Genomic DNA, 27106 nt, shown 5'->3' on the forward strand with positions numbered 1-27106 from the left:
TATCACTTCTCGCCACATGTGATGCTGTTTCTTATAAATCGACAGAATGAAAACAGAACATGTTGCCACGTGACAGCCACAAACCTTCATGCTTTTTGTCGTTTTGTGTTAGAGCAGCTCAAAGGAAACCATAGTTGTGAAATAGAAGCACAACTTTGTTGAAAATAGATAAATAACCTAAAGATTCTGAATCTCTATTCTGATTCTTGTGAAGCCATTTCCCATCAGAAGTCACCTAATTAATATTTATTTATTTATTTTTTACCAGATTCTTCTTAGAGATCGTCAGTAAACAAACTGCATCATAAAAGCTATGAAACATTCAAAAAAAGAGCTGGCTCATAAAACGGTGTACCATGTTTTGGAAAATTCGGACAGTGCAGAGATCTACAGCTCAACTGGGTGGATCTGTTGAAAGGATCAGTCATCCACCCACTGAATCTGGCATTTTGAGCCATTAGAAATCCCATCGGGAGTTTGCCACGAGTCATGTAAGGAACAGAGCAAATGTGTGGTAAAAGATCTTCTGATTGGATGAAACCAAAATTGAACTTTTAGCCGATAGCTGCAAAATGTGTGTTGCGGAAAACTGAAAACTTGCATGCCGGTGAGAGAATCATGATTCTTTATATTCAGCAACACTGATGGGACGATAAGTAGGACTAAATACAGGACAACCCTGGAATAAAACCCTTTTAGAGGTTGCTATTGACTGGGGTGGGACACCATCCATTGGCATAGTCAGATCCAGACCTCAAGTCAATTGGCAAGGCTAGAACATGTATGAAGATGTATTTTCAAAGCGGTTCTTCATCTGGCTAACTGAGCTGTAGATATTTTGCAAAAAGAAAAAAGAAATAAAATATCCAGCAAAGCCGGTGGAGATGTGGACCAGAAGACTTGCAGTTGGATCTGTAGTTTCCACAAAGTATTGTCTCAGGAGGAATGAATTTAATTGCCATGCTTTTCAAATTGTGGTTTGGGAAAAGAACAAATTGAAAGCAATGTGTCATATTCATTCCACTTCACAATTATAAGCTTTGTTGTGTTGGTCTATCATAAAATTTTCCCATAAGCTAAACTGAAGCTTGTGACTGTAACATGACAACATTTGAAAAAACTCCAAGTGCAGAAACACATGTTAGTTTCGTATTGGTTTAATTAAAATAATGTGCAGCTTTTCCGTCACTCTGAGAGGGAATCTCTTCTCTCATGCTGCCCGATTTTCCGATTTGGCCTGTAATTAGTGCAAATTAGCAGTTTTAAAAAAATATAACATATGTTTGCTAATATTTATTTAGAGATTAAAAATCAACACGTTAGTGTACTTGTAAGAAGAAACAAAGATATATTTAAGTAATAAACAAATTCTGGTCCAGATGTTCTGATCAATACAGTATATGTACAACATACAGAACAGTAAATAACACTTATTTCAAATGTGAGCACCCATGGACAAATATATGTAGGTTTAGCTTAGTACAATATAATGATGCTGAATATAGTTACTTCAAGCAAACACATTTTGTAGAAAAAAAAAAATAAATCTTTGCTTTAGATTTTTTTCTCGGTATGTTTCCCAAAAGAGGATGTCCCAGATTTTTCCGAAGCTCTCTGGATAAAATCCTCCTGCAGAGTGTCTGTCTCTTCTCCATAACATCCTTCATCACTTCTCTCAGGACTCAGAAATGTGTTTCTTTCAACTCCTGCGAAGCAAGAAGGACACAGAAAAAAATTGGGAGCTGAGAAAGTAAAAGTCCTTGCACGGAAAAGGAAACTTGACTTTCTAAAATATGTTCTCAGTCGGCTTGATCTCAGAGTTTAATGAGGAGGAAAACCGAAGCTGCTGCTTGAAATTGTGACTCAGCATGAAACTGTCTCTGAAGTAATGGGTTGGAGTTAAGTTTTAAATCATCATCTGACACTCTTGGGTTGTTTTGAACTTTTTAAACTGCATTTCTAATAGCGAGCCCTTGAAGTAAATGTAACTATTTGCGAGTTGTTTTTTTTTTTATATGTCTGGATGTGTATATGTCTGATTTTATTGCACAAAACACCATATGTGTGTCTCTTTCATATTGCCTTTGAAAGAAACACAGGCATGGTTTGCATGTGAAGTTGAGCAATGATCTTCCCATTTGAATCTGCCTATTTCTTCTCATTGTTGTCATGTGCACGCACATATAATTATTTCAGTGCTGTTCTAGGTGTAAATCAAATCGATTGTCATTTATTTTATTAATTTATCTATTTTCTTGCATAATTCCTCTGTCATAACAGACACATGAGGCCACATGCATAACATAAACACAAGACAGAGCATGGACAAACAAAAGCGTTTGCATTCAAAGAGGATCACAGACATGCAGGGGAGAATTCACAGGTGTTGAAATGTGAGGAGATCAGCACAAATGCAAACCCAGCCAACGTGAGCCTTTAACTAGGCTATTTGTGTGTTTGTGCTGAACTCAGGGAGGATATTTGCAATCCTGGTCTGAGGTGGAATGAAGAGCAATCTTCCAGCAAACAGCAAAGGTTGTCTGCTAAATTGTGCACGGGGAAGCATGAGTAATTTAACATCAAACCCCATTTAAATACAATTATGCACATTGGTTGTGTGTGTTTAAATTGCAGTCTCGGTCAAGCCACTTGGACATGGCATGAGTAAAAGGGCCGAGCAAATGGGCCGTATTTTTATCACTGTTTATGGGGAGAAACCTAATGCATCAGTTTTGTAACACAAACTGCTAAGAGGAACTGAGTCACAGTCCCTCGCTTTAGTCTTGTGTTAGCTGGGGATTAAAGTCAACAAACCTTCAAGTTCTACAAGAACAAAAAAATCTGTCCTGTAAACAAAAATGGTGAATTTAGCAAACAAACTGAGACAGTAATAATACATCAACAACTTTGGAAGAATTACATAAAGTAATATTTTGACATGATTCTTAGTATTGAAATGTAATGAAAAATGGTAACACTTTATTTGATGGGGTGTGCGTAAGACTGACATGTGACTGTCATAAACATGATATAACACCTGTTATGAACATGAAGGAGTCTTTATGAAAGTTTAGAACTGTGGTCATAAAGTGTTTTTAGTTAAATAATGACACTTTTAATGCAAATATGCATTCAAAAGTATCAACTTAGCATTATTTGGTAAATTTTATGCAAATATACATTAAAACTTACATTAAAAGTCAATTAAAAGAGGCAACTTTGCATTAAAAGGGACACTATTTACCAAATGACACTTCATGACAATTGTCATAAACATTCATGTTTATGACAGGTATTATCTTTATGACAGTGTCATGTCCGTCTTATGCACAACCCTTAAAACAGTCGTACTTGAAATATTTTAGGTAATATGTATATTAGAAGGAAAGTAGATAATTTATGAGAGAAAATATTCTATTTAAATTACAAAAATCCTTCCTATACATAGTTTCAATTTTCTTTCTTAACCCATTTTGCCTCAGGATGGACACAATGTCGGTCGATGTGAACGCCTGCTCTTACGTCTTGTTCATGTACTTCATCATACTGATTCTCTGTTTTTGCAGACTGACAGTACAGGACCGCATCGTGGATGGAGTTGAAGAGGCAGGACTTTGTCACGTTGCTGCTGAAGAATCCCCCAGCCTGGAGGCTCTCCACCACACCGCCTAGGCACAACGATAACATTCAGAGCTCAAACGTTGCACTAAGAAGCGAGAGAAGCTGAAAAAGCACAGAGCAACTAGAAGGACGCAGCAGAAAGAAAATCTGCAGAGTTAAGACGAGAACAAACAACGGGAGGCTTTTTCTTGTCTTCAGTGAAATGCACTATATTTTATGAATGCAAGAATATTTTTGGCAGCTTTATTGTAGGGCTAAACACTTTAAATAAGCCGTTTTTCTTATCAAGTGCTATCAGCTCGGTGCAGGCTAATTAGTGCTGCTGATCCTTTGAAGTAATCTGGATGGCTCCCAGCTTTCTGCACCAGCAGATTGTTTGTCCCCCAGAGATCCGTGGGCTTTTTTCTCTGTATAACAAATTAGGTCTGAATTTGTCAACCATTATCGAAATATAAACTAGGAGTAAATTTGCGAGAATCACACTGACACACCAGATTTCACTAAGGAAATGCTTATTTTATAATGATACAGCAAAAAAAAATGCTCCTATAGTTTAACAAAAGAGAAACCCAAATATAAACCCTGCATGCTGACAAAGTCTCCTATAGAAACCACACCAATGCAATTTATGTAAAAAAAAAAAAAAAAAAGTTTTTTTCACTTTCAATTTGACCAAAATTACTACAGATATTTAGGTCCTGATTGTGATAGCACTGGTTTGTATTCTGGTAACAGACAGTACAAAACCCGAAGGCTGGACTTACTTTGGCAGCAAGCTAAAATAACCTCAATGTCGATCTCTCCGTAGTCTCGCTGAATCTGAAACCGAAGCACAGATGTCTGAATCATTTATTTAACCCAGTTCACAGTAACTGGAAGACTTAAAGTATAAATGGCAGGAAAATACTGAAGGAATTGATAAAGTATACTTCACAAAAGGTATGAAAAATGCTGGTTTAAAGTTAGAGAATATATGACATGTTGGTGTGTTTCCATCATGCTGCCCTGAGCATTTATCCCCGGGAACCTCTTCACGCTGAACCTTTATGCTCCCCTAGGCTGCTTGCTCCGATGTTCGGCTGTTTATGTTAATTACGTCTTCTAGTACTAGGAGGGTTGATCCTGCTTAGGCTACTGCCTGCAGTGAAGCTGCTGAGTGTGTAGGAGAGAGTTGAAAAAAAATTAAGAGCTGGGATTTTCAGCAAGAGACTGGTGCCATGGGAATATTTCACATTGGCTTTACTCCAAAATTTAAATCAAATCCCAAGATACTTCATGCAAAGGTGTGACTAGCAAGCTTTATGAAGTTCATACAGATAGAAACCTCTGGATTTGTTCTGATTTCTGATTGGTTTTCAATAGTGATTACAAGGGGTGCACTGATTGCAGTTTTTTGGCCAATCACTGATGACCAATTTTTAAAAACCCTGAGCTGCCAATTGCAATTTTGGATGATGGTGATTTTCTTTTTTTGTCTAAAATAACACTAAATATGGCAAGAAAGTCGTTGAGTTGGCAACAGTGTAGACAAGACCTGGTGGGTGGTCAGTCAGTCAGTCTGTCTGTCACAACATAACAAAATACAACAGTGGTTAATTTTTACATCTTTCAATTCTGTCAATCAGAAATTCCTACCAGCTTTCTACAAAGGATTCATTTTTATTTATGTGGTCAAATTCAACCTTATTTTTCTGATCTTACATGGACGTCTACTGTGGAGATATAAGAGGATAAATACAGGCAAGAAAACTTCTAAAAAAGTTTCTAAAGAGTAAAGACAGAACTTGGCCAATAGAGGACTAGACTTTCTAGTTTTTCTAACTTGAACTTTATGGATCCAAGAAATTCTAGGCTAAATAAACTGAAGTTGTAGATTTTCTTAAGAATTCAACAGGAGGTGACGATCTTATGTGCTGCTTAATTTTTAAAAATATATCTTAATAATCAATATTTTGCCTTTGTGCAGTCATTCGGGTCTTATTTTCTTACGCTTTTAATTGTCTTGACCCCGACTGTATCCAGGAAGTTCACAGGGCTCAGGTCAAGGATAATGACCCTTGGCAGTGAGGGGTCAGGATCGTTGTCCACGTCAATGATGGCGATGCCCTTCTGGTGCTCTGAATTTGGCTCCTCCTGCTGGATGGAAGGAGACACAACACTGCTAAGGTGAAAAATAAAAAATAAAATTATTGATAAATTATCAATTATCTCCCACAAAAAAATTTCAAACTGGGGAAACTCCAAGAGTTGCTCTTGAGCTTTTGCTCACCTTGTCGGCTTTATTCTTCTTGAGCTCTTTCTTCGCTTTCTTGGCCAGTTTCTTTTCGTGCCTCTTTCGTTTGGCTTCCAGTTTCTTCTTTATCGACAGGATTTTAGTGATGTCCATGCCACTCTAAAAGAAACAGCAAAGAAAATTATCCTAAGTTTATTTCAAAAGCTCCGTTGATAGGCAAGATCTATTATAAGTCAACAGAACACAGGTTTTAATATATCAGTCCAGAGAAATCCAACAAGCCGACTTCAACACCAGAATAAACAGACACACACACCAGGTTTGTTTGTATGACAGGAAGAAACCTCCTTTAAAGCAGCCCTCAGAATTTGAAGTGGCACAAATAAAAACTTGAACCAACAGCACAAAGTAGAGCTGAAAATAAATGCGAGGATTAAATATGCATAACATTAACTCCTTGTTTTATTCATGTAAGAAACTGAAGTATTCTCCACACTAGTCCAGCACAACAGTTTCATTCATTTTTATTTCCTGAAATACAAGTTTAACCAAGTCTTTTCTGTTGCTCCTGCTGGTTCAAGCGTTCAACTCAAACGACTTTATCAACAAAACTTTGCAAAACTACCAACTACATTCGCACAGGAAATGTAGTTGGCGGATTTCAACACCCATCACTTGAATCAGTTCAGGAGAGGTGCCGGAGGAATTATTGCAACATGCAAGGTAAAAGTAATAATGGATAAACATAAATTTGAAGCTACACTTTAGAACAAATAAAAACTGGGAGAAGAATTAGAACAAAACAATAAGGAAAACGCCTGCTGATATTTTGTATTTTGTGTCCTGCAGGAATGTGAGCGTTTTAAGTATGCATGAGGTTGTTGAGTTTATAACCAAATTCAGGCAGACAGATGGGAGGCAGAATAAATGCAAACATTAAAGGTTTTATGCCCAAAAGAAGCCCAAACACAGCAATCAGTCATATACAAGTAGGAATAGTTATACCTTTTCTCATCAAAATGAAAGCTTATTATTAATTAGATTTTTAAACATAGACGCTAATTATGCTTCATTAGCTTTCAAGTGCTCTTTGTGCAGACCATCATCTCTCTTCTCGCATTTTTCATTCATTATGGAAAAGACGATGAAATTGTCATTTTCAGATATTAATCATGCTAAAGCAATCACTTCTCCTCTGCAGGTCATGCCCCTGAAAGCAGATTGTGAACAACACTAAATTCCTCCATTATCTCCAATCCACTGAGTTGTCCAGAACCAAAGCCGGACCAGGATTTGTCTGGTGGTGATTTCTCACCCTGTAAACAATCCCTGCAGCCTGTGCATGACGGCTCAATGAGAGCTCATATTAGTGCCTCCGAGATAAGAAAGCAAAAGAGAAATACTTTGGCTTTGACATGCTGACATTTTAATGAATGAGACGTTCCATTATCTCCTTCCCTGATTCAGTCTCTGCACCCCTCTCCGCTCCCGTCTGCTGGCATCTATTGTCCACGTTCCCTCGATTTGTCTTCCCATGTGCAACAAGGAGACGTGAAAGAAGGAGGAGGAGGAAGAGGATGAAGATGAGGAGGGAGAAGAAGAAGAAGAAGAGGGGGAGGCAGAGGATGGGGTGTTGGAGGAAAAACTTAAAAAGAGGAGAAATTAGAGGGATGGCGTTTTTAACAATGTCTGTCACCGCTGTGATGTGTGAAAACGGTAACGTGCCTCATCTGTTGTTAGTGTGTCAGAAGTGATGTTTGTAAAAGAGAAGCTGATTGCACAGAAAAATGTGACAAGATGGTTTGTAGCTGCTGCTAGTTCTTCTATTTTGCTTGCATGTTGCATGTGTGTGTGTGTATGTGTGTGTGTGCATACGAGTCTGCTTGGTTCATTAAATCAGGGCTTAGTGTCCGTCATGGTGCACTCGTGACTCTGATACTGCTTTTGGGTGCAGACACATTAATATATCAGCATGCATGATTATGCGTTTTCCTTCAGGGAAAAAATTTAAAAAAGAGAGCATATTTTGTCGTCACTTTTTAAAATATTAGGGTTTGAAGCCAAGTTTTGAATTAGGAGCGGAGTGTCGCTTTAATGTTGTGTTTGTGTTGTTGCTGTCACCTTTTCTCCCAGAGCTTCTTGGTACATCTCAGCATTGGCAAAGTAGAGGGTGGCAGAGGAACGGAAGATTAATATTCCTGGCACTTGCTTCGCCTAAAATCAATTAATGAGGTAAACACAGAGAAACATTTAGTAAATGCTCCAACTAATGTCAGACTAAACATTAAAGCTAATATTGCAGCAAATATCTAATATTTGCACAATATTTTGTGCAAATGCAATCTGGTTGTTGTCCCACTGAGCTTGAAGTGATAGCTTGTAACTTGAATCTGGTGGTGAAGCTGAATGCGTATGAGGTGCTAAAGTGTATTAAAAAAGTATTAACACCAATCAGGATCTTCACATTTTGTCAGTTTATAGATTTATTTATTTATCTTTTTATTATAAATACAAATAGGGCTGCACAGTGGCGCAGTTGGTAGAGCTGTTGCCTTGCAGCAAGAAGGTCCTGGGTTCGATTCCCGGCCCGGGGTCTTTCTGCATGGAGTTTGCATGTTCTCCCTGTGCATGGTGGGTTCTCTGGTTTCCTCCCACAGTCCAAAAACATGACTGTCAGGTTAATTGGTCTCTCTAAATTCTCCCTAGGTGTGAGTGTGTGTGTGAATGGTTGTGTGTCTTTGTGTTGCCCTGCGACAGACTGGCGACCTGTCCAGGATGAACCCGCCTCTAAACCAGAACGTAACTGGAGATTGGCACCAGCAACCCTCCTGACCCCACTAGGGACAAGGGTAAACAAAAAATAGATGGATGGATGGATAAATAAAAATAGAATAGTGTGAAAATTTTGTATACAGTCCAACAGAATAATGCTTAAAAACAATAAAACCCGATCTTTCCCAACTTTGCTGAGCTCTGGACTTTGACAGGGCCATTCGAACATCCCTCTCTCTGTCCTTTCTTCACTACTAGCTGGAAGACCTGTCATTCTTCTTCTCAATTATAACAAGTCGGAGGGGTTTTGTTGTGTGAGACACATGAAGCAACATTTAAGTACAAAACTACTTGCATCCACTGGCTATGTAATGCATCACAGAAGCAGCAACTCATTGCATTTAGGCATCAAAATCCTGAATTGGTTGGTGAGTGTATTGTAAAAGAGTAAGCAGATTAAACTGATCAGGTTGGCCTATATCTCCTTCCACAGACAAATATCAGCACGAAAATGAAACTGGAAAGAAAATTAAAACATTTTTACATGGATAAATAAAGATGTAAAATAAAATCATTAAAAATATATCCTCGTTTCTTAAAATATCTTAGCTGGATGTCTTGTGCCAAATAGACTCACAAGATACAAACAGGCCAAATACATAGAAGTTACAGTACTGACTTTTTCCATGCATAAATGTTAGTTTTGCACTGACTTGTTTTTTATATATATTCTAAATTTATGAACCAAATCTCAATATGTCAATTATGTCAAAAGGTTTTTATAATTTACCTTATCATAGTCTTCCACCGGCTTATAAATATCAGTGTTTGCCACCTGTCCTAACAGAGAGTACTTGGGTCTGAAACACACACAAAACAAAGAAGTGATTGCCAAACTGCACTTCATGTTGATAAAGTATTGAATCATGTTGTGAATGTAAATAAAGTGCCTGGTAAATTTTAGATCTATATTATCATGTGGCTTACAAGGAGAAAAAAACATTCAGTGTTTCCTCTACTACCTCTTAGCTAAGACCCTCTCAGTAAGTGTCACATTTCTACTCCTTCGTGTATTTAGACTCTGTACTTCTTCATGTAGACGAATGCAACAAGATCTCCTTACAGCTGTGTCCTGAAGATGACAGTGAGCATGGAGAAAGCGATGGCAGCAGCCAGTCCCAGGTCAGGGTTCAACAACACGGTCAAGATGAAGGTGGCCACCCAGACCAGCTGGAGAAACAGAGAATTACATGTGAGGACCCAAAACAAAACAATGGCTGTATAGTAAAGTATGAGGTTTTAGTAGCAAAAACTATCAAGAAAAATTTGATTCCCTTATTGTGTACAGAAATGAAGTGTTATACGTGTAACAAGAAAGAGCTTCGGCAAAGATGGCCCCCATAAGAAAGTTTTTGGTAATCAAAAAAAAAAAAAAACAACAGCACAAAGACATGTCTCATGTTTTCCCTTAAAACTCCTTTGTAGTCGCTGAAATGCTATGAATTGACAAGACTAAACTGGAACATTGCACCATTACTTGTGGCATAAAACTAACACATTGTTTTACAAACGTCAAACATCTACATGTTCATTGTAGAGTCAGGGTTCTGGGCTGCTTTCCTGCTTGAGGATCTGAATGATTTATCATAATTCACTGAATCATGAATTCTGTTCACAAGCAGAAAGTCCTGAACGAAAAATATCCATCCATCAGTGTGAGATGTTAAACTCAAGAAGCACACCTGCAGATCTTCTGGTTGGCTCAAAAACTGCAAAATTAAGATTTTGACTAGACTTTGACTAGACTCGTTTAAAAAAATAACATTATGATTTGAAAACTTTGATGTTAATATTCTTGATAATAAAACATTTTACATGTATCAAAAAATATGTAAGAAATTCCCGAAGGGGATTTTTTTCAGCATGGTTCAGTGAACAAGCATTAAACGCCGATGTTTGGGGATTTACATTAAACTAGCAGAAAAGCAGGAGAGATGTTTTGAGTGAGAATATATTGCTAATGGAGACTAAATAACAAAAAATGCAAACATTTCGTCAAAATGAAAAGAGAAAGAAGAAAAAAGAATCTGTCTTTCCTAATAAACATCTTCCTTGCCAACATTTTGGCACACTCACCATGTCGACTTTATTGCTTCTCCACAGAGCGCGGATGTCCAAGAACTGCTTCATCATGCCATGGAGATTAACGAAGATGATGGCAGCCAGCACTGCCTGAAAAAAAATTTAAAATTAATCAAACAGAGCAATTTGTGTGGTGTGCTAAACTGGGTTTGATGAGATCAACACTGGAGTTAAAGAGCCACTAAAAGGTAACTTGGACATAAACTCAGACATTAAAGTTTATTTTCAGGATTTTAAAGGACCGACAGGCTTTATGAACGTGAACTGGTGACCTAACTGGATATTAGATGACGTAGTGAAAAGCATTTGGGCAGGATAAAAGCATCCCAAACCTTTAAACCTGAGCAATCTGGTTGCATTTTAGAGCACAATCCCCAGCTGTGAGGTAAATCTCTTCTGAGCCGGGCTCGGAGCGGGCCTTGTAATTCTGAACACATTCCTACATGGCTTTGGGTGTGTGTTCACCACAGTGTGTGTGGGGGTGTGTGTGTGTGTGGGGGTGTATGCGTGTGTGTGTGTGGGTGTGTGTGTGTGCGAACACACATGCGAATACCTTGGGTAGATCTTCAAAGAGAGATCCAATCCAGAGAGTGATGAAAAGGATGACCACTGCCGATATAACCCCAGCAACCTGCGGCGAACGGAAAGGGAACACAGGCACATGATGAATGGATGGATGTCAAGTGAAAAAGATCAGAGGAAAAACAGTAGAGAGTGACTTTAAAGAGATTAATGGGGCAGCAATTAGCAGTGTGAGCTGAAAGAGGGAGAAGAATTAGTGAAGCATCGGTAAATGTTCATGTTTTTTCGTTCAAAGGGGCTGGTTGGTTAATAATGACATGAATCTGGTATAAGGTGAAGTGTAGACAGTAGTAGGACTGATGGAGCTCTTTAGACGTTTTTAAATCTGTCAAGGAGACAAACTGTAAATACTGGATGACATTTCTGGGAATTTTTTTTCTTCAATGTGTTTCAAGTTTAATTTAAGAAGCTAATACTTTCCATAACGGTATTGAACTTCAGGTGAATAAGGCGGTGACGTATTGTGTTGTATCCACTGATAAAATCAGTAAAAATCAATTGAATAAATGTATCTTAACATATTTTTTGACCTCACTCTACGTGGTGGAAAGATAAACTCAGACCCTCATCTAACTTTGGTTGCCACCATTTCGAGTGTTTTAGTCGTTTAAATGAAACACCGACCGACATTTTGATGTATATTGATGGCATTAACAAATTACAACGCGTGTTCAATGACTTTTAATTTTTGTGTTTTTGTGATGTAAAGCACTTTGAACTGTCTTCTTGCTGAAATGAACAAACTTGATTGATTTATTTTAACTACTAGTCTGAATGTGCGTATGGGAAGGATAGGCATGTAGCTGTTTTCTTGTAGCCATTTACAAATGTCTCATCAGCACATCTGCCTTCTTTTAAAAAGCATGTTTTCTTCTATTTCCCATTTTGAATTGTGGCTACAGGACGTCAGATTCTGTCATTTTCTAACCACAGGGAAACGGGAAGACATAGATAACTTATTGAACTTTCCTAAGCACTTAGATCAACTCGAAACTGTAAATCAAAAGATGTTTCGGAAACATTTACTGGTGCTACTGGTTTAAGATCTATAGAAAGTGGTATTTTTCTTTTAGAAACGTATAGAAATTAAAGAATGCATCATTTAGTGCTCCATTCATTTAGTGCTCCATGCAATGGAGCACTTCACCTCTCTTCAAGAGGTGAAGAGAGGCCAGAGGTCAAAGGTCAAAGTAGAATTTCAATGGCCTGAAATGGAAGAGGGAATGAATAACATATCTGGAGCTATCATGCGACACTGTTTAACTAGTGCTGTCTGTAATGAACACTGTTCACAGGCTCTAATAGGCAACATATTGTGTGCTGCAAACCAGGCACAGACTTTTTTTTTCTTCTGTCAGGGAAGGTATTGCTTCTGTTTATAGCAGCAGAATGTCAGATCCCTTTCTAAACACGTTACAACAGCCTGCAAGAAGTAAATATTTAAACATTTCTCTTCTAGATCTAGAGTGTTTCCTCTCTTCATGTGACTCATGCATTTTTCTGTTTTGGCAAGTTATTGATGTTAAAGTTAAATCTATCATATTGTTTTATAAAACAAACTTGTCCATTTGACTGTTCATTACTAGCTTTGTTCTTCTGTTACTCGTTGCTAGAGACAAGCACATTTTGTCTCTAGATCTTAGCTTCATTTCTGAAGGAGCTGAATGGAACATCAGTAAAATCTCACAACATTATGACCACCTCTATAATAATGCTTGGTCGCCCCTCCCTGCCCTTTTGCTGCAAGAGCAATTCTGATATATTCCAACAGACTGCCGAATGAGTTCTGTGTCTGGTACTAACAGCAGATCCTTTAAGTCCTGCAAGCCACAAGGAGAGGCCTCTATGGCTCAAACCTGTCTGCTGGTTACTTTTACTAGAGACTGGTGTCTGGAAACTGCGAGTATTTTTGGATGTTGGTTGGGGAAAAGTTCCGCGTTTACACGGCACCGCCAAGACGCCTTGAATCCACTGTAGTTGTCATGCCAGGCCACTATACGGCGCTGTGGTTCAAGAATGTCACTGAACATGCACGCTCTATCGACCCTTAGTTTCCACTTCATTTAGAAAATAGCAAAACAGTAACTAGTCTCTCATGAACCAATGCTAATGTAACATTTATATCTTCTGTTTCAGAAGTTGTGTAGAATTCGAGGCATGCATTCCAACCTGGGTTTTTCCTCCGGTGCTTTCCTGAACCAAAGAGCGAGACATTGAGCAGCTGATGGCGAAACACTGGAAAACTCCTCCAATTGAATTGCTTAAGCCAAGGGCGATTAGCTCCTAAAACAAAAAAACCTGGCTTATACACTGTGGTCAACAGCGAAACACATCAGACGTTATTGATCGATCCTTCATCACGTTACCTGGTTGCTGTCCACTTTGTAGCCATATTTGAGTGCAAATATTCGTCCCAGGGAAATAGCGATGCCATAGCCTACAACAGCGAGAGCAAAGGCATCCCCAGCCACCTGGCCAAACAGGGACATAGCAGGTAGAGCAGGTGGCTGGAGACTGCCAAACAAAGTCGGCGGAGAGAAGAAGAGACATTACACACTCCTCTTACAGAGATGCCATGTAGTGTATGTGTTTTCCTCACCCAGAGGGAATGTCTCCCACTACATCCACTCCATATCTCTCCTCCAGGTTAACTTGCCAAGAGATAACTGTTGCTATGATTACCTAGAAAGACCATAACGGATCAATTAAATGGCCTAATGAGTGTTTTAAGTGATACAAACCTTCCTTTGTACTTACAGCAAGTAGCTCCATGGGCAGGGGGACAGGGAGCTTTTTACTCAAGTATGCATTGAGCTCCTTGGCAAGAATGAGGGCGACAATGGACACGATACTGACCACCAATGTGCCAATATTTGTCTCTGGAAGGAGATAGCAGATCTCCAGCACCGTCTGAGAAGGAAAAACAAAGGATTGTCATATAATCTTAGGTTATGACATTACATATAGAAATAAAAGTGGTTTTTCTTACATAAATCAAGGAAATGGGTCCACTGTGTCTATCTGGGTGGATACCAAAGGAATATTTCAGCTGGGAAACAATGACGTGTATGGCAGCTGCCGTTGTGTAGCCTCGGACGAGGGGTTCGGACAGGTAAGTTACCACGAAACCAAACTGGACCAAACCAAGCAGAATCTGCACACATGGCAAACAGAAATCTGAATGTCTGCAATCAGGACGTTTTGCAAATGTTTTTTCACGTTTACACAGATTTGCTTGCACCTGGGTTAGAAGACTTTAAGTTGAAATCCTGTTCTAATGTTTATTGGAACTGTTTAAATAAAAAAATTTGATTCAGGATCCTTATAGGGTATTCGTGTTTTTCTATTTTCTGCCCTTGAATCAACCAAGATGTGGCAATTTGGTGATTTTCAACCCCATTTGTCTTCCAATTGGTGAGATATTTAGTAGTACAAGGGCAAAAGACATTCAAAGCACTAAATTTTCCTGAAATTGCACAGCTTTCTCCTAAAGATAATGTTCTTCTAGAAAGGAGTTGTTCTGTGATCTTCATCCATCCATCCATTTTCTTTACACCCTTCTTCCCTAAATGGGGTCGGGAGGGTTGCTGGTTCCTCTCCAGCTGCGTCCCGGGCGAGAGGTGGGGTTCACCCTGGACAGGTCGCCAGTCTGTCACAGGGCAACACAGAGACATACAAGACAAACAACCATGCACACACACACTCACACCTAGGGAGAATTTAGAGAGACCAATCAACCTGACAGTCATGTTTTTGGACTGTGGGAGGAAGCCGGAGAACCCGGAGAGAACCCACCATGCACAGGGAGAACATGCAAACTCCATGCAGAAAGATTCCCGGCCGGGAATCGAACCCAGGACCTTCTTGCTGCAAGGCAACAGCTCTACCAACTGCGCCACTGTGCAGCCCCTGTGATCTTCACCTTTCATCCAAAACAAGAACATATAATTGCTCATGTATAATTTTTAAACTCTCAATAATTTGGGGCATTTCTACTTTTACACATCAAATTTCTAAGCATGCGCAGAGATTGGATATTTTACTTGTTAATTACAAAAATCTACTGGTTCAGTTCACATGTTGCATTCATGCTGACTCTGATTGTCAGATTGGAAATCTCTCCTAGACGATCAAGTCCCGTTGTGGATAAATACTCTTACCTCTGTAGACTCAGTATAAGTACTCATTTTTAGAGTCTATGAAGTGTTTTAAACTGTGTTGTTTAAAACATGTGTCTTACAGGGAGCATTTCATCAGCTGATGGCGCTGGTAGATAATTATGGTCCAGCATTCACTGATATGTAAATGTATGCTTTACAACGCACCTGAAACAAGCCCGATATAAAAGTGACTGCAACAGCTACTCGGACCCGCTCTTGATCCCGGGAAACGCTGTCGATGACACTGGAGTTGGTCACATTGTCCCAGATCTCAAAGTTAGAATCTGGTGCCAGGCGGTCGACCACCCCTCCTATCATTACGCTCATCACTGCGTATGTTCCTGAGGAAGGATGAAACAATTACAAAACATTGATCTTAACGATTTAATTGCAGCTCTGGCTCTTTTTATCAGTGGCTGTTGTCCTGTTGGAAGATCAATCTTAACCTCATTCTCTAGTGTTTTGTAGCCTCTGACAGGTTTTCTTCCAGGACTGTCTTGAATTTAGCTCCATCCATCTTCCCCACCCACTCTGACCAGCTCAGTCCGACCCCAGTGGTGTCGTTTTCCACCAACTGGGAATGATTAAAAGCAAACTTGAGGGATTAGATTATTTCATTCTCTTCTAAAAAGAAAGAAAGAAAGCCTCAGTCCCCTATAATTTTTTAACATAACAGATATTGAAGTTATTCAAGCTTTATTGTCATCTCCCCCAAAGCTGATTTAATCAAGAAACATGTGTCCCTACAGACAGAGTTTAAGATTTTATCCACCTTCAGTGTCAAATATCTTGTTTTCAAATGAACATTTCAATATTATGAATACGAAGAGAAGGCAGCTTGTTTATTTGTTCAACATTTAAAGCAAAATAAACCTGCCAAATAATTAACAAGGACTAACACATATCAATAGCTTAGGTTTGAACTCCTGCTTTAATAACTTTTACCAATCACTGCATTCTTCCAGTCCAACTTTGGATGCGTCAGATGTTTTTTAAGTCCCTAAATATTCCTTTTATCAACCTTGTTTTTTTGCTGCAATAGAATAGAAAGTGGTAAATCTTCAAGATATGATCGGTTTCAAAATAGATTTGGTTAATCACAACTTTCTCGCTATTATTGTCAAGTTCGAAGAGAAGTGATAATTTTTTTCTGGGAATTGGATCAGTTGCCAGTTATAAAAGTAAATTAACGGGTCAGTACAACAAACCCACCAATCGAGATGTGCTTCGACGTGCCAAAAATGAAGTAGATGAGGACGGGGTAGAAGGAGGAGTAAAGACCAAATACAGGAGGAACAGACGCCAGCAGTGCATAGGCCATACCTACAGGGATGCAAAGACAAAGAGAAATAATCGTTTCTGTCATCCTAAGACTTGAAGAAAAATACTTTTTATGGTTCTAGAAACTAATTGAGCTCTAACCCAATTCATCTCAAGAACGTGAATGCAGCACAAAATGAGTTAAAAGATCAGGGCTCACTTAGGAAAGGTTGTGCTGAAAACTGACTGTTTTAAGGTCAAACCAAAAGAAAGTCAAAGAAAGCTTGATTTGTTTATTAAAAGATTTACTGCCTTGCTACTAATTAACTTACCATCATAAACAAATCATTTATGGCTCAGTCTCTCCCTTCTGATTCTGCAACCAGCCCCACCTCCACCCACACCCACTGGCGCTCCGTCTCACCCTGTGGGAGCTGCATGATGCCCACACTGATTCCTGACACCAAGTCACCCAAAGCGTCTTCTTTGAAAGCGTAGCGAGGCAGCCATTTTGCAACAGGAAACGTCCCCAGCATACAGTTCTTCACCCTGGGTCCTGTACACCTGAGCGTGTTGAAGTGACAGAAAGAAAAAAAGAAAAAAAGCAAACAAGAAATTTAGAACATAACATTGATATCGGCCATGAAGTATTTTCCAGTACCTAATTTTAAAATTTGCTCCCAAGTTAACTGCACTGTAAAAAGTAATAAGTTCACTTTACTTAAAAAAAGTTAGGAAACCGATTGCCTCAAAATCTTCAAGTAAAGTAGCTAAAAATAACTATGTTTAGACCACTCAGATAAAGGCAGTAAACCTGAGTACCGTTAACTCAAAATCATTAATTGGGTTAACTGTAAAATATTCATTCAGACAACTCATGCAATGGCAGTAAACTTGAGTGCCGTTAACTCAAAATCATTAGTAAAGTTGACTATAAAATGTCAATTATGACTACTTCAAATTGTGAGTTATGTCAATTAAGCAGTACTCATAATTTGAATGGAAAAAAATGTTTAATAATTAAACAAGTTTACCTTAAATACAAGGTTCTCAAGTGTGGTTACATACACACTAACCTGGAAACAAAGTTTTCCATAGACTTTTTAGGGAAAAATGACATGACTTTTTTCTAGCGTAGCCTTCAATATAATATTGAATCCTTCAAATGGCCCTCAGTCTTTAAAACTTTGAGAATCCCTGCTTAAATGTCTTTGTTGACTGGTGTAACAAAAACTCAATTCTCAATACTAGAGCCCAACATTTATCATAACATTGATAAAGTAAATAATGAAGTAGTGAAGTGAAGTAATGTTTCTCCTCATTAACATAAAACCATTTAGTAGTCTGCAAGTGCAATGATGCTCTCTCCAACAAAAAAGAATCAAACAAGAAATAAAAATCACTTTTCCAATAAGGGTAAAGGTATCAACGTTGATCCATAATGTCACATCACATTCACTCATTGCATCAGAAGATTTTTGAGTGATTGTATTTTTGGTTTTAGGGATTTATGTCCAAGTGAGAGAAGCACCCTTTGGATGAAGTCAAAGGTGTACTTCAGTTGTTGAGGGTACTCCAAATTCAGAGAATAAATAAGTCCAAAGAGCAAGCACATGGCATGTGGAAGATTTCCAAGATCATTCATGACAAGACTTCCTTCCAAAATGATGGCAGTACTTGAAGACTGGAGGTGCAGTGAGTCAGTGGAGGCCTGCCTGTCCTCAGGAATGATGGTCAGGATCCCAATGGGGTGTGAGACACCTCTGGGTCTTGTGAGTCCTAACAACAATAGAAGCAACACCACAATTACATATCAACATAACACTTCTTTAGGGTGACCAGACGTCCTCTTTCCCGGACATGTCCTACTTTTCAGACCTAAAAAATGTCCGGGGAATTTAAAATCGGGATTTTGGTCAACTGCCTCAAAACACATTACATAGCTTACAGTGCATTGTGATTACATTGCCACTCCGTTCCACTACTCCATTCCAGGTTTCTTTGTATGGCAAAATCGGCAGCACATGTACACACATGTGCTACGATTCTTGTGCTACCTAGTTCTACCCCCACCCCCGTTTGCGCATGTGTGTCCGCCGATTCTACCCCCGCCAACAAAAAAGTGTCCTCCTTTTCAGAAACCCAAATCTGGTGACCCTACACTTCTTCATCACGGCTGCTTCTCCTACAGTTTACAGCTGTCCCACCTATGGCAGTCTACTCATCATAAGCCTTCTATAACAGTACAGCGGCTTTTTAACCCGCCAACATCTTTATCCTTATCCCTTTTCCTTTGGAGAGCTTTTTTGCTCTGCCGCTCCATCTTGTTGCCACTAAATAAACATGATATTTTCGACTAACGTTAGTCCCAGGCATCGCTAAATCATTACACATAAAGTTAACCTCAAAACCTGGACTTACGATTATCTTATACGAGATAATTGAATATAAGTTTGCTAAAAACAGTGGGACTTACCGTGACCAAGCGTAGCTGCAGCAACCGCCCGTATTGTTGACAGTTTGGCGTTTCTTTCAAACACGCCCACCGTCAGTGTCCAATGCGCATGCGTTCAACGAGAGCTGCCGAGCGATGCGAGTTTTTGCTGGTTATGCAGATGCGTTTTGCTCACTCATAACTCCAAGTTCGGGTTACTTGCTGCTGATGAGTTTGATTACTTGCCTCAGTAGAAAGTTGTCTTTGCTAAGTTTAAGTTAGTATAGTCAACAGAGTAAGCTGGAATGAGTTCAGGTCACTTTTCTTTTTGAGTACACTTTACTTTTACATTTTACAGTGTGGAAACGTCTTTGTGTTCAAGCTCATTTGGGATGTTGACTCGTCATGTTTCCCTCTTTTAGAAGGACTCGACGCCTTTAGTTTTAAGTAAACCGCATATATTCCACCAAACTTGGGGAATTTGATTCAAATGTAACTTTCCACATCCTCACTTGGCAGGATTTGTGATTCCGGGAACATGTGACTTTGCAGCTGCATTTATTTTTAGAGACCCACCATGTGATATGTTTTCCACAAGCACGTGTGTTTATTGCTGCTTTCTGTATTTATTACTGCAGAAAGTAGTTCTCTGAGTGTTAAAGAGTCAAAGTACTTTTATGATGTGAACAAATGAGTTCACTTCATAAAATGTTTTCATAATGAATGGCAAAAAAAATCTTTTTTAGGTATTTCACAATTTATTTAAGCATCATAAAAATAATTTTTAAAAGATAAACAAGGGTGTTTAGCTTTTCTTCTGCTCTTGTTCCTCTTGAGAACACGGGACACTGTAACTTTGAGAGGCCAAAGCTAATTGGAGCAAGTTTACCTTGAAAACACCAAAACATATTTGGAAGGTGAAACCTTGAACTGACTGAAAGCTGTACATAGTGACAGAATCACAGAACTTCACATGCAGAATAAATCTACGTTTTTTCTATTTAACCCTTTCACACATTATGCTGACAGCAGCTCATTCCTAATTAAAAGCTCTTTTCTTGCACGTGTGTGAATGTTGACTTGCATAAAGGCTTCGACATTAGGCTCTAATAAGGGATTTCATATTTTAGTAAGGTTCAGTGAAACCTTTTCTCCAACCCGGTGGCAGACAGTCCAATTGGACCAGCGGCCCCAAACAACTACTGGTGAAATGCATCATGAAATAATTCAGTAAACAGACCCCAGCATTTGATTGGTTAACCGGCACTGCAGCTCCACTTCAGACCTATTCAAATGAACAGAGTAGTAAACCACGTCCACTAAATTTGACGAATGCAGCTCGCAAAATAAAACTAATTCATGTGACCATGAAATAATTACCTTTAGTATTTCCATATGTGTTTTGTAAAATAAAATACAGACGGTTATTAGTGAGAATAAGATGTACATATTCTACATAAGTAATATTTAATAATTTGTTTCCAGTTTTATTTAATTATTGGTCGAAATGAGTTATGAATTTATTAAAACCCTGACCCACAGTCAGATGAGGCTGAAGTAACTAAAGAAGCTGAGGATGTACCACTTGATAAGTATGACGGGCAAAAGAAAGCAATTTGTTAAGAATTTGAAAAGTGCCTGCTTTTTAAAACTTTGTATTTTTCACTCAATTTGTTTGTCACACATTTATTTTAAAGTTCTTCTAAGTGGACATGTGCTTTTTGACGTGGGAGGGAAATAAGCAATGGCCTGGATTTACCTCACTGAGTCTTTTATTTTGTCACGCAGCGACGGTTTGGTGTCGCTCTTGTCTCCCATCTCATCCAGATCGCCTTCGTCCAGGACGTCCCTGTTGACTCTGTAGGTTGCTCGTCTTCTTTCCTCCATGGCTCCAATGAGCTGCCAGCAAATTCTCAATTAGTATTGGAAAACATTAGAGGCGGTCCCGTACGTATTGAGGCATATGTCATTGTTAATGCTGTCAAAGGATCAAAGCTCCTCGTCATTTTTTATAAATACAGTTGAGAGGCTTTTCTGTGACTGATTGACTTTTTATGAGTGAGTTATTGTTTCTGACTGATTCACTGTTTTGAATTTGAAGTTATGTAACTTGGTGAAAAAATTTTCTTCTGAAGGTGATCAGAACAGCTGATAAAGCAGTTTTTTTTTTTTTTTTTTTTTTTTTTAAAGGTTTATCTGACTGGTTTGCATCAAAATATGAGAAAATATTTTTCGAGACCCCAGCATGTGATTGGTTAGTTTAAAATGCAGGTTTTTATTTCAAACTTGTGATAAAAAAATACAACTAATAATTACCTTGGTGTATTTCAGTAAAAAAACAAAAATAAAATTCCAATCTTCAGCTCCCACGCTTAGACACAAATCCTGGTTTTCTTTGAAACTGATGACAACCATGCAGGTTTGTTGCTACTTAATATAAATATTTCTATCTGATGCTTAGTCTGGCTTTCTGTTCAGAAGCTCCAAATCCAAAAATAATCAGGAGTTTAATAAAAGGTTTTTAAATGTGTATTTTCCCCCAGTGAAGGCTCCCTCATAAGTCATACATTTGCACTTCTCTCTTCGTGGTGAATAAATCCAGCCTGAGCGCAGAGATGGTTCCTGGAGGACAAACTCAGTCTGCTGCAGAGTTGTCCATCAGCTCCAAGAGTCTCAAAGCTAAATGTCCTCGAGGCTGTCACTTGTACACCTGTGGACTAGCTGCTCTCCTGTTGTGGCTTAAGTGCCTCAGCAGAGAACTGATACGACACCAGACTTGGTTAAGGAGAGTCGGAGCAAAGTTCTTTGAATGCAAAGAACAAATGGAAACAGAGGAGGCAGAGGTAACTGTTGTCCATGCACGTTGTGTGTATGTGCGCGTGCGTGTGCGTGTGTGTGTGTGTGTGTTTGTTTGTTTGTAATATGTTGCGGGGACGATTTTTCTGACACATACAACATTGTGGGGACCAAAGCCTGGTCCTCACAAGGGCTGTTTTTGGGTCAGGGGTTGATTTATGACTAATGTGTGAATTGAGTTTTGGTTAGGATTAAGGTTAGGTATGTAAGGGTTAGGATAAAGATATGGTTTAGGTTGCAGAAGTGAATGGAAGTCAATGGAAAGTTCCCACAAAGATAGCCACGCAAATGTGTGTGTGTGTGTGCGTGGGTGTGGGTGTGTGTTTAAGTGTGAGTGTGTTTTATTACTAACTAAATGAGTCAGCACACTGCTTGTTTAAAACGACAATCCCAGTTTTCAAAATTTCAATAACTCACATGATGCAAAGACTTTGTTTGAAAAAATTTGCAAAAGTAAACCAAATAGATGTGAATTTCAGGACACGGATCTGTAGAATTTATCAAGCACTCTTTCAACTATGCAAAAGCTCTTAGAAGTGTTTTATCTGTTCGTCATTATTTATGATATGATTAGCGTGTAATTTCCCTCCTGTCAATGATGTCCTTGCTCATTTGTTTCTACGATTGCGCCGAAGGAATGTGGACAAGCCTTTTAAATAACTGACACCGCTTGTCTAAACAGGATTTAGACTTATCCACTCCAAGAGAGAAGGATTAATATCACTAAATTCTACTTGCAAACTGAATATGCAGAAAGCCGACTGCCATTTGGAACAATGTTCACTGTAAACTCTTTTATCGGCCAGACACGTTTCAAAGGTCACGTTGTATTTTCTTCAAAATTAGCCAGAGATTTTTACTCCAAGTTTCCACATCAGTTTCATGACGAGTTTCACCAGTGCCCCGACGCTGCCACGGAGGCCGCATGAATGCACAAGCACACAATGTTTACTGAGTAATTTATGATTAGCCTTAATGATTGAAAGGTTTAATGGACACATGGTTAATGATCAACGTCTTCAAGGGGTTCATCTCAACCATTGAGACATCTTGTTCAGTTCAGGTCCACTCATGATCAGTCACAGAGCAAGCATGTGTGAAAACATCTAAAGGGTTATTTACAATTCAGTAGTGATGTATTTCTTTTTAATTGTGTGTTGTTGTTTTTTTTTCAAATAAAGAAACAGATGTGCATCAGGATTAAAAATATAGTTGGGTAATGAGGCATGGATTTTAATAGTAGTATAATTCTTAAAAAGCTAACTGAGAACTAGTTAGCTTTGTAACCGAACTAGCTTAAAAAGCTTACCTGCCAGCAAGTAAGCTCATCGATTGATATTTGTAAAAAACTGTAGTGTATGTCTGTCCTGTATGTGGTGGACAAAATTAGCTTATTCTTTTTTTAATCATTATTAAAAACTCCTAATCTCTCTCTGCATTCACTATACTCTCTCACCTTCAGGTTACAAAACCAAACTCTGCACCGGTGGCTGCATAGTTCTGTTGCATCCTCATGAGGAGGAGACGGTTCTGGAGTTTTCTCAGCACTCCTGGTCAGTTTAAATTCTTCTTTTGGATAGTAAATGTGGCCCTATGACTTTTTGAATTTGGCTCGTGCTGATTTGATTTAGAACTGGATTTGTTTCTGTAGAGTAAAAAAAATTAAAAAATATCCCCCACGTTAGCGTCCCATAATTGCATGAGTCGACTTCCAGCACTTGTAATTTTCCCACTCGTAGCTCTGCCTAACATTGACACTGGTGTGTTGGCAGTTTCCAGTCCTGGGAAGATTTCAGTTTGTGTCACAGGTGACAGTTCAAGTTAAATGAGGGAAACTTTGACACCACGAGGTTTCCCAATAGGATAATGGTCCCAAACACAAACAAAAACTGTTTTTGGACTGAATAAACGTTAACCTTCCAGAACTGACTAGACCTTCAACCTTGTTGAAGATTTAACATCCCTGCTTAAAAAGCAGCACCTCACCAAACTACCAAGCACTCTCAGTGACCTCTACCAGCTCCCATAAGAGTGGACAAATATCCACCCGGAGCTGTGCAAGAAGCCAGATGATGGCTGCAAGGAATGTGCCTTATTAAAAATATTTAACTACATATCCATGAGGGTGTACATATATTTTTACGTTTGAGCATGATTACAACAGCACTTATTTAAAAACTATTTTGTACTTATTTTTACTGTGTATTAAATATAGCATCTGTTTTTATGTTATACTGTGTAAGGTGGCCTTGGGAGTCAGAAAAGGCACCTACAAATAAAATTTATTATTATTATTATTATTATTATTATTATTATTATTATTATTATTATTATTAAGAATGATTTTTTTTCTTGAGCGATAAATACATAACATATCTATCTATCTATCTATCTATCTATCTATCTATCTATCTATCTATCTATCTATCTATCTATCTATCTATCTATCTATCTATCTATCTATCTATCTATCTATCTATCTATCTATCTATCTATCTATCTATCTATCTATCTATCTATCTATCTATCTATCTATCATTAGAGAAATTGCACATAAATTCAAATGTGATCACCAAATTATTATTCCAACCTCTTTGTTAAAGTTTGTTACATAATCATTTCACCTCCAGTTAATATGTATCATTTAAAACTTTTAAAGGATTGTCAAGTGAAAGTCCATCTTGTATTGCCAAAGATTTTTACTCTAATGTAAAACACAGCCAGTGGAAAAGGGAGAACAGTTGGACCCTGACTAAACTGGCTGTTTTAAAATCCCAGATAGAGGTGCAAAGATAAACTGAGAAGCATAAACTTGTTTCTATGTCCTGTCCTACTTGTGAGCGGTGGTAAGACTTTGCACAGACAAAACTTTGGTTTGACCTGGTTTCCTTCCCCGACATAGTGAGACATTCAAATTAAAAAGGCATTAAAGTCTAACCTTTACCTTTATTCCCTTGGTTTTCGAGTCGTGTTTTGCTCGTTCAGCTACTCATTGACAGACAGCGCCAATGTGATACCGTTTCGTCTTGTTGATTTGTGAGGGAAGTTTCACTCAGCCTAAAATGTTCAATGAAAACAAAAAGGCCATTTCGCACATTGTGTAAATATTTTTTTCTGCAAACATGTTTTTTACAGCTTCCAGCTGGAACAGCTTGTTCCGTGTGTAAAAGGTGAACTTTGCCTAGACTTAAAAATCTGTTCTGATATGTACTGGTTTATAGAAACCAATGAGAAAAGAGATGTGTCATCATTGTAAAAATAACCGTAATAATATTTGTTTTAATCATTTATGGAAAGCAGAAGCAACCAATGAATTAGGATCTAAAAGTAGACCTTTACATCAACTTTATCTTTTATCTACTGTTTGATCTTGTTGTATCATCCAATGTCTTGGATAAACAGAAGCAAAATTAAAGTGTAATTTTTGACTAACATTTTGGAAAACATTACAAGAAAGATTAAAACTCTTAATGTCTTTAAAAAGAACCCGAGAGACAACAAACGTAATCCACACTACTCTGTTTTTAAAACTTTTTGTCAAATACTTTTTTTTGGTTCTATTTTGATGAGACAAAATGTAAATAATAAAAAAAAAAACCCAAGGTGCTCAAAAACTTTAGCAAGGCGATGTAGGTGTGTGAGTGAGCGATTGGAAACTGGACTTGGAAAAGACATCAAGAATCACAGCTGGATGTGGAAAGCTGACCTAAAAATGCCGCCACATCTACACGGACACCAAGCATGGCCCGTCCTTCCCTGAGCAGGTCCGTATGCGAACGCACAATAAGGAGAAAAAAATCACTGAGCACATCATAAATCTTCACGCACGTGTTTACACAGGAAGGCAAACAGGAAGAGGTAAAAGGTCTATCAGCATCTCTTATCTGCAAACTGAAGAGTGTGTTCAGTAGTGATGGTGAGATGAAGCCTCATGAGGCATTGAACCACTTGAGCCAACTGGTTTGAGAAAGGGTTCATTTCTTGAGGCTTCATGTGCACACGAAACCACCTACTGGCCAGGTGTATAATCACAACCAGCTGTATCTTAACACGTGTGATGAATTGAATTTTTGTCTATTATGGCTCTTGGGAATGACTTCACAAAAGGTGAAGAAAAAAAGAGACAAAGAGAGAGAAAGAGATATATAGAGATAGAGAAAGAGATATATAGAGATAGAGAGAAATATATATACAAAACAATCCTTTCCTGTCCCACAGCTATCTTAAAAATCCTAATATAAAAATTAAGAACTTTAAAACTAACTAACCAATCCTATTTATAATAGTGAGATTATTAGTAAAAAGCTCAAATTAAATAAATAACCCAATTATAAGTCCTGAAATAATAAAGTCTAAAAACATTAAATATTAATCCCAGAAAAATAAATAAAGGGGGAAGGGGGGAAAAATTCATTTAGATCAATACCTTGCTTATTCCAGAGCAAATCTGCTTATGATGTGTGTGATGATGGTATTGGAGTTCAAGGTAACTCAAGTTAAATCAAGTGGTGAAAACTCACGTATCCTTAATATTAGAATAAAAATTAAAATTAAAAATAGGATAGCTGTGGGACAGGATAGGATTTTCTCTTTTTTCCTTTCTCTGTCTCCCTCTCTCTCTGTATATATATATTTTTTTCTCTCTATCTCTATATATCTTTCTCTCTCTCTTTTTCTGTCTGTATGTATCTATCTCTTTCTCTCTGTAAATATCTATTTTTTATTTTTCTGTTTCTCTCTATCTCTAGATCTATATATTCTCTCTCTTTGCCTGTGTCTTTTTCTCTCCCTTTCTGTAGTCTCTGTTTCTGTCTCTCTCTATCTCTCTCTCAGAGGACGCCCGTGCTTTCCTATGACTTCCTAGTGAAACTGCCCTATTGGGTGGGGGAAGTTGTAGTGTTTATTTATTTATTCTCCCTACCTGTCTCAAACTAAATAACCACAATCCAAACTATCAAAACTCTATCCACTCTCTCAACTGACCGCAACTCGACTACAACAACCCACATTTTGAATGGAGCCTGTGGGGTTTATAAACCCAAAATC

General features: G+C 38.3%; 1 protein-coding gene across 4 annotated transcripts; it reads right to left on the minus strand.

Annotated features, from left to right (window-relative positions):
• Positions 1-349: 349 nt before the first annotated feature.
• On the minus strand, positions 350-23807 carry LOC122831812 (solute carrier family 26 member 6-like). Of its 4 annotated transcripts, none has more exons than XM_044118315.1 (20): positions 23517-23807; positions 20964-21103; positions 17195-17334; positions 16723-16833; positions 15676-15851; positions 14340-14504; positions 14108-14260; positions 13950-14032; positions 13717-13864; positions 13520-13633; positions 11322-11399; positions 10763-10858; positions 9750-9856; positions 9417-9486; positions 7976-8068; positions 5891-6013; positions 5611-5757; positions 4386-4440; positions 3523-3668; positions 350-1706 (listed from the first exon to the last, which is right to left on the minus strand). In XM_044118315.1, the coding sequence occupies exons 2-20, from the start codon at positions 21089-21091 to the stop codon at positions 1683-1685; spliced, it is 2157 nt and encodes a 718-aa protein (XP_043974250.1). In that variant the 5' UTR covers positions 21092-21103; positions 23517-23807; the 3' UTR covers positions 350-1682. The 4 variants fall into 4 exon arrangements, with proteins under 4 accessions (XP_043974250.1, XP_043974258.1, XP_043974241.1 ...); XM_044118323.1 differs by lacking the exon at positions 23517-23807 and adding an exon at positions 21772-21994; XM_044118306.1 differs by lacking the exon at positions 23517-23807 and adding an exon at positions 21521-21750.
• Positions 23808-27106: the final 3299 nt, after the last annotated feature.

Source organism: Gambusia affinis, linkage group LG01, assembly GCF_019740435.1.
Source record: "Gambusia affinis linkage group LG01, SWU_Gaff_1.0, whole genome shotgun sequence".
Lineage (NCBI taxonomy): Eukaryota > Metazoa > Chordata > Actinopteri > Cyprinodontiformes > Poeciliidae > Gambusia > Gambusia affinis.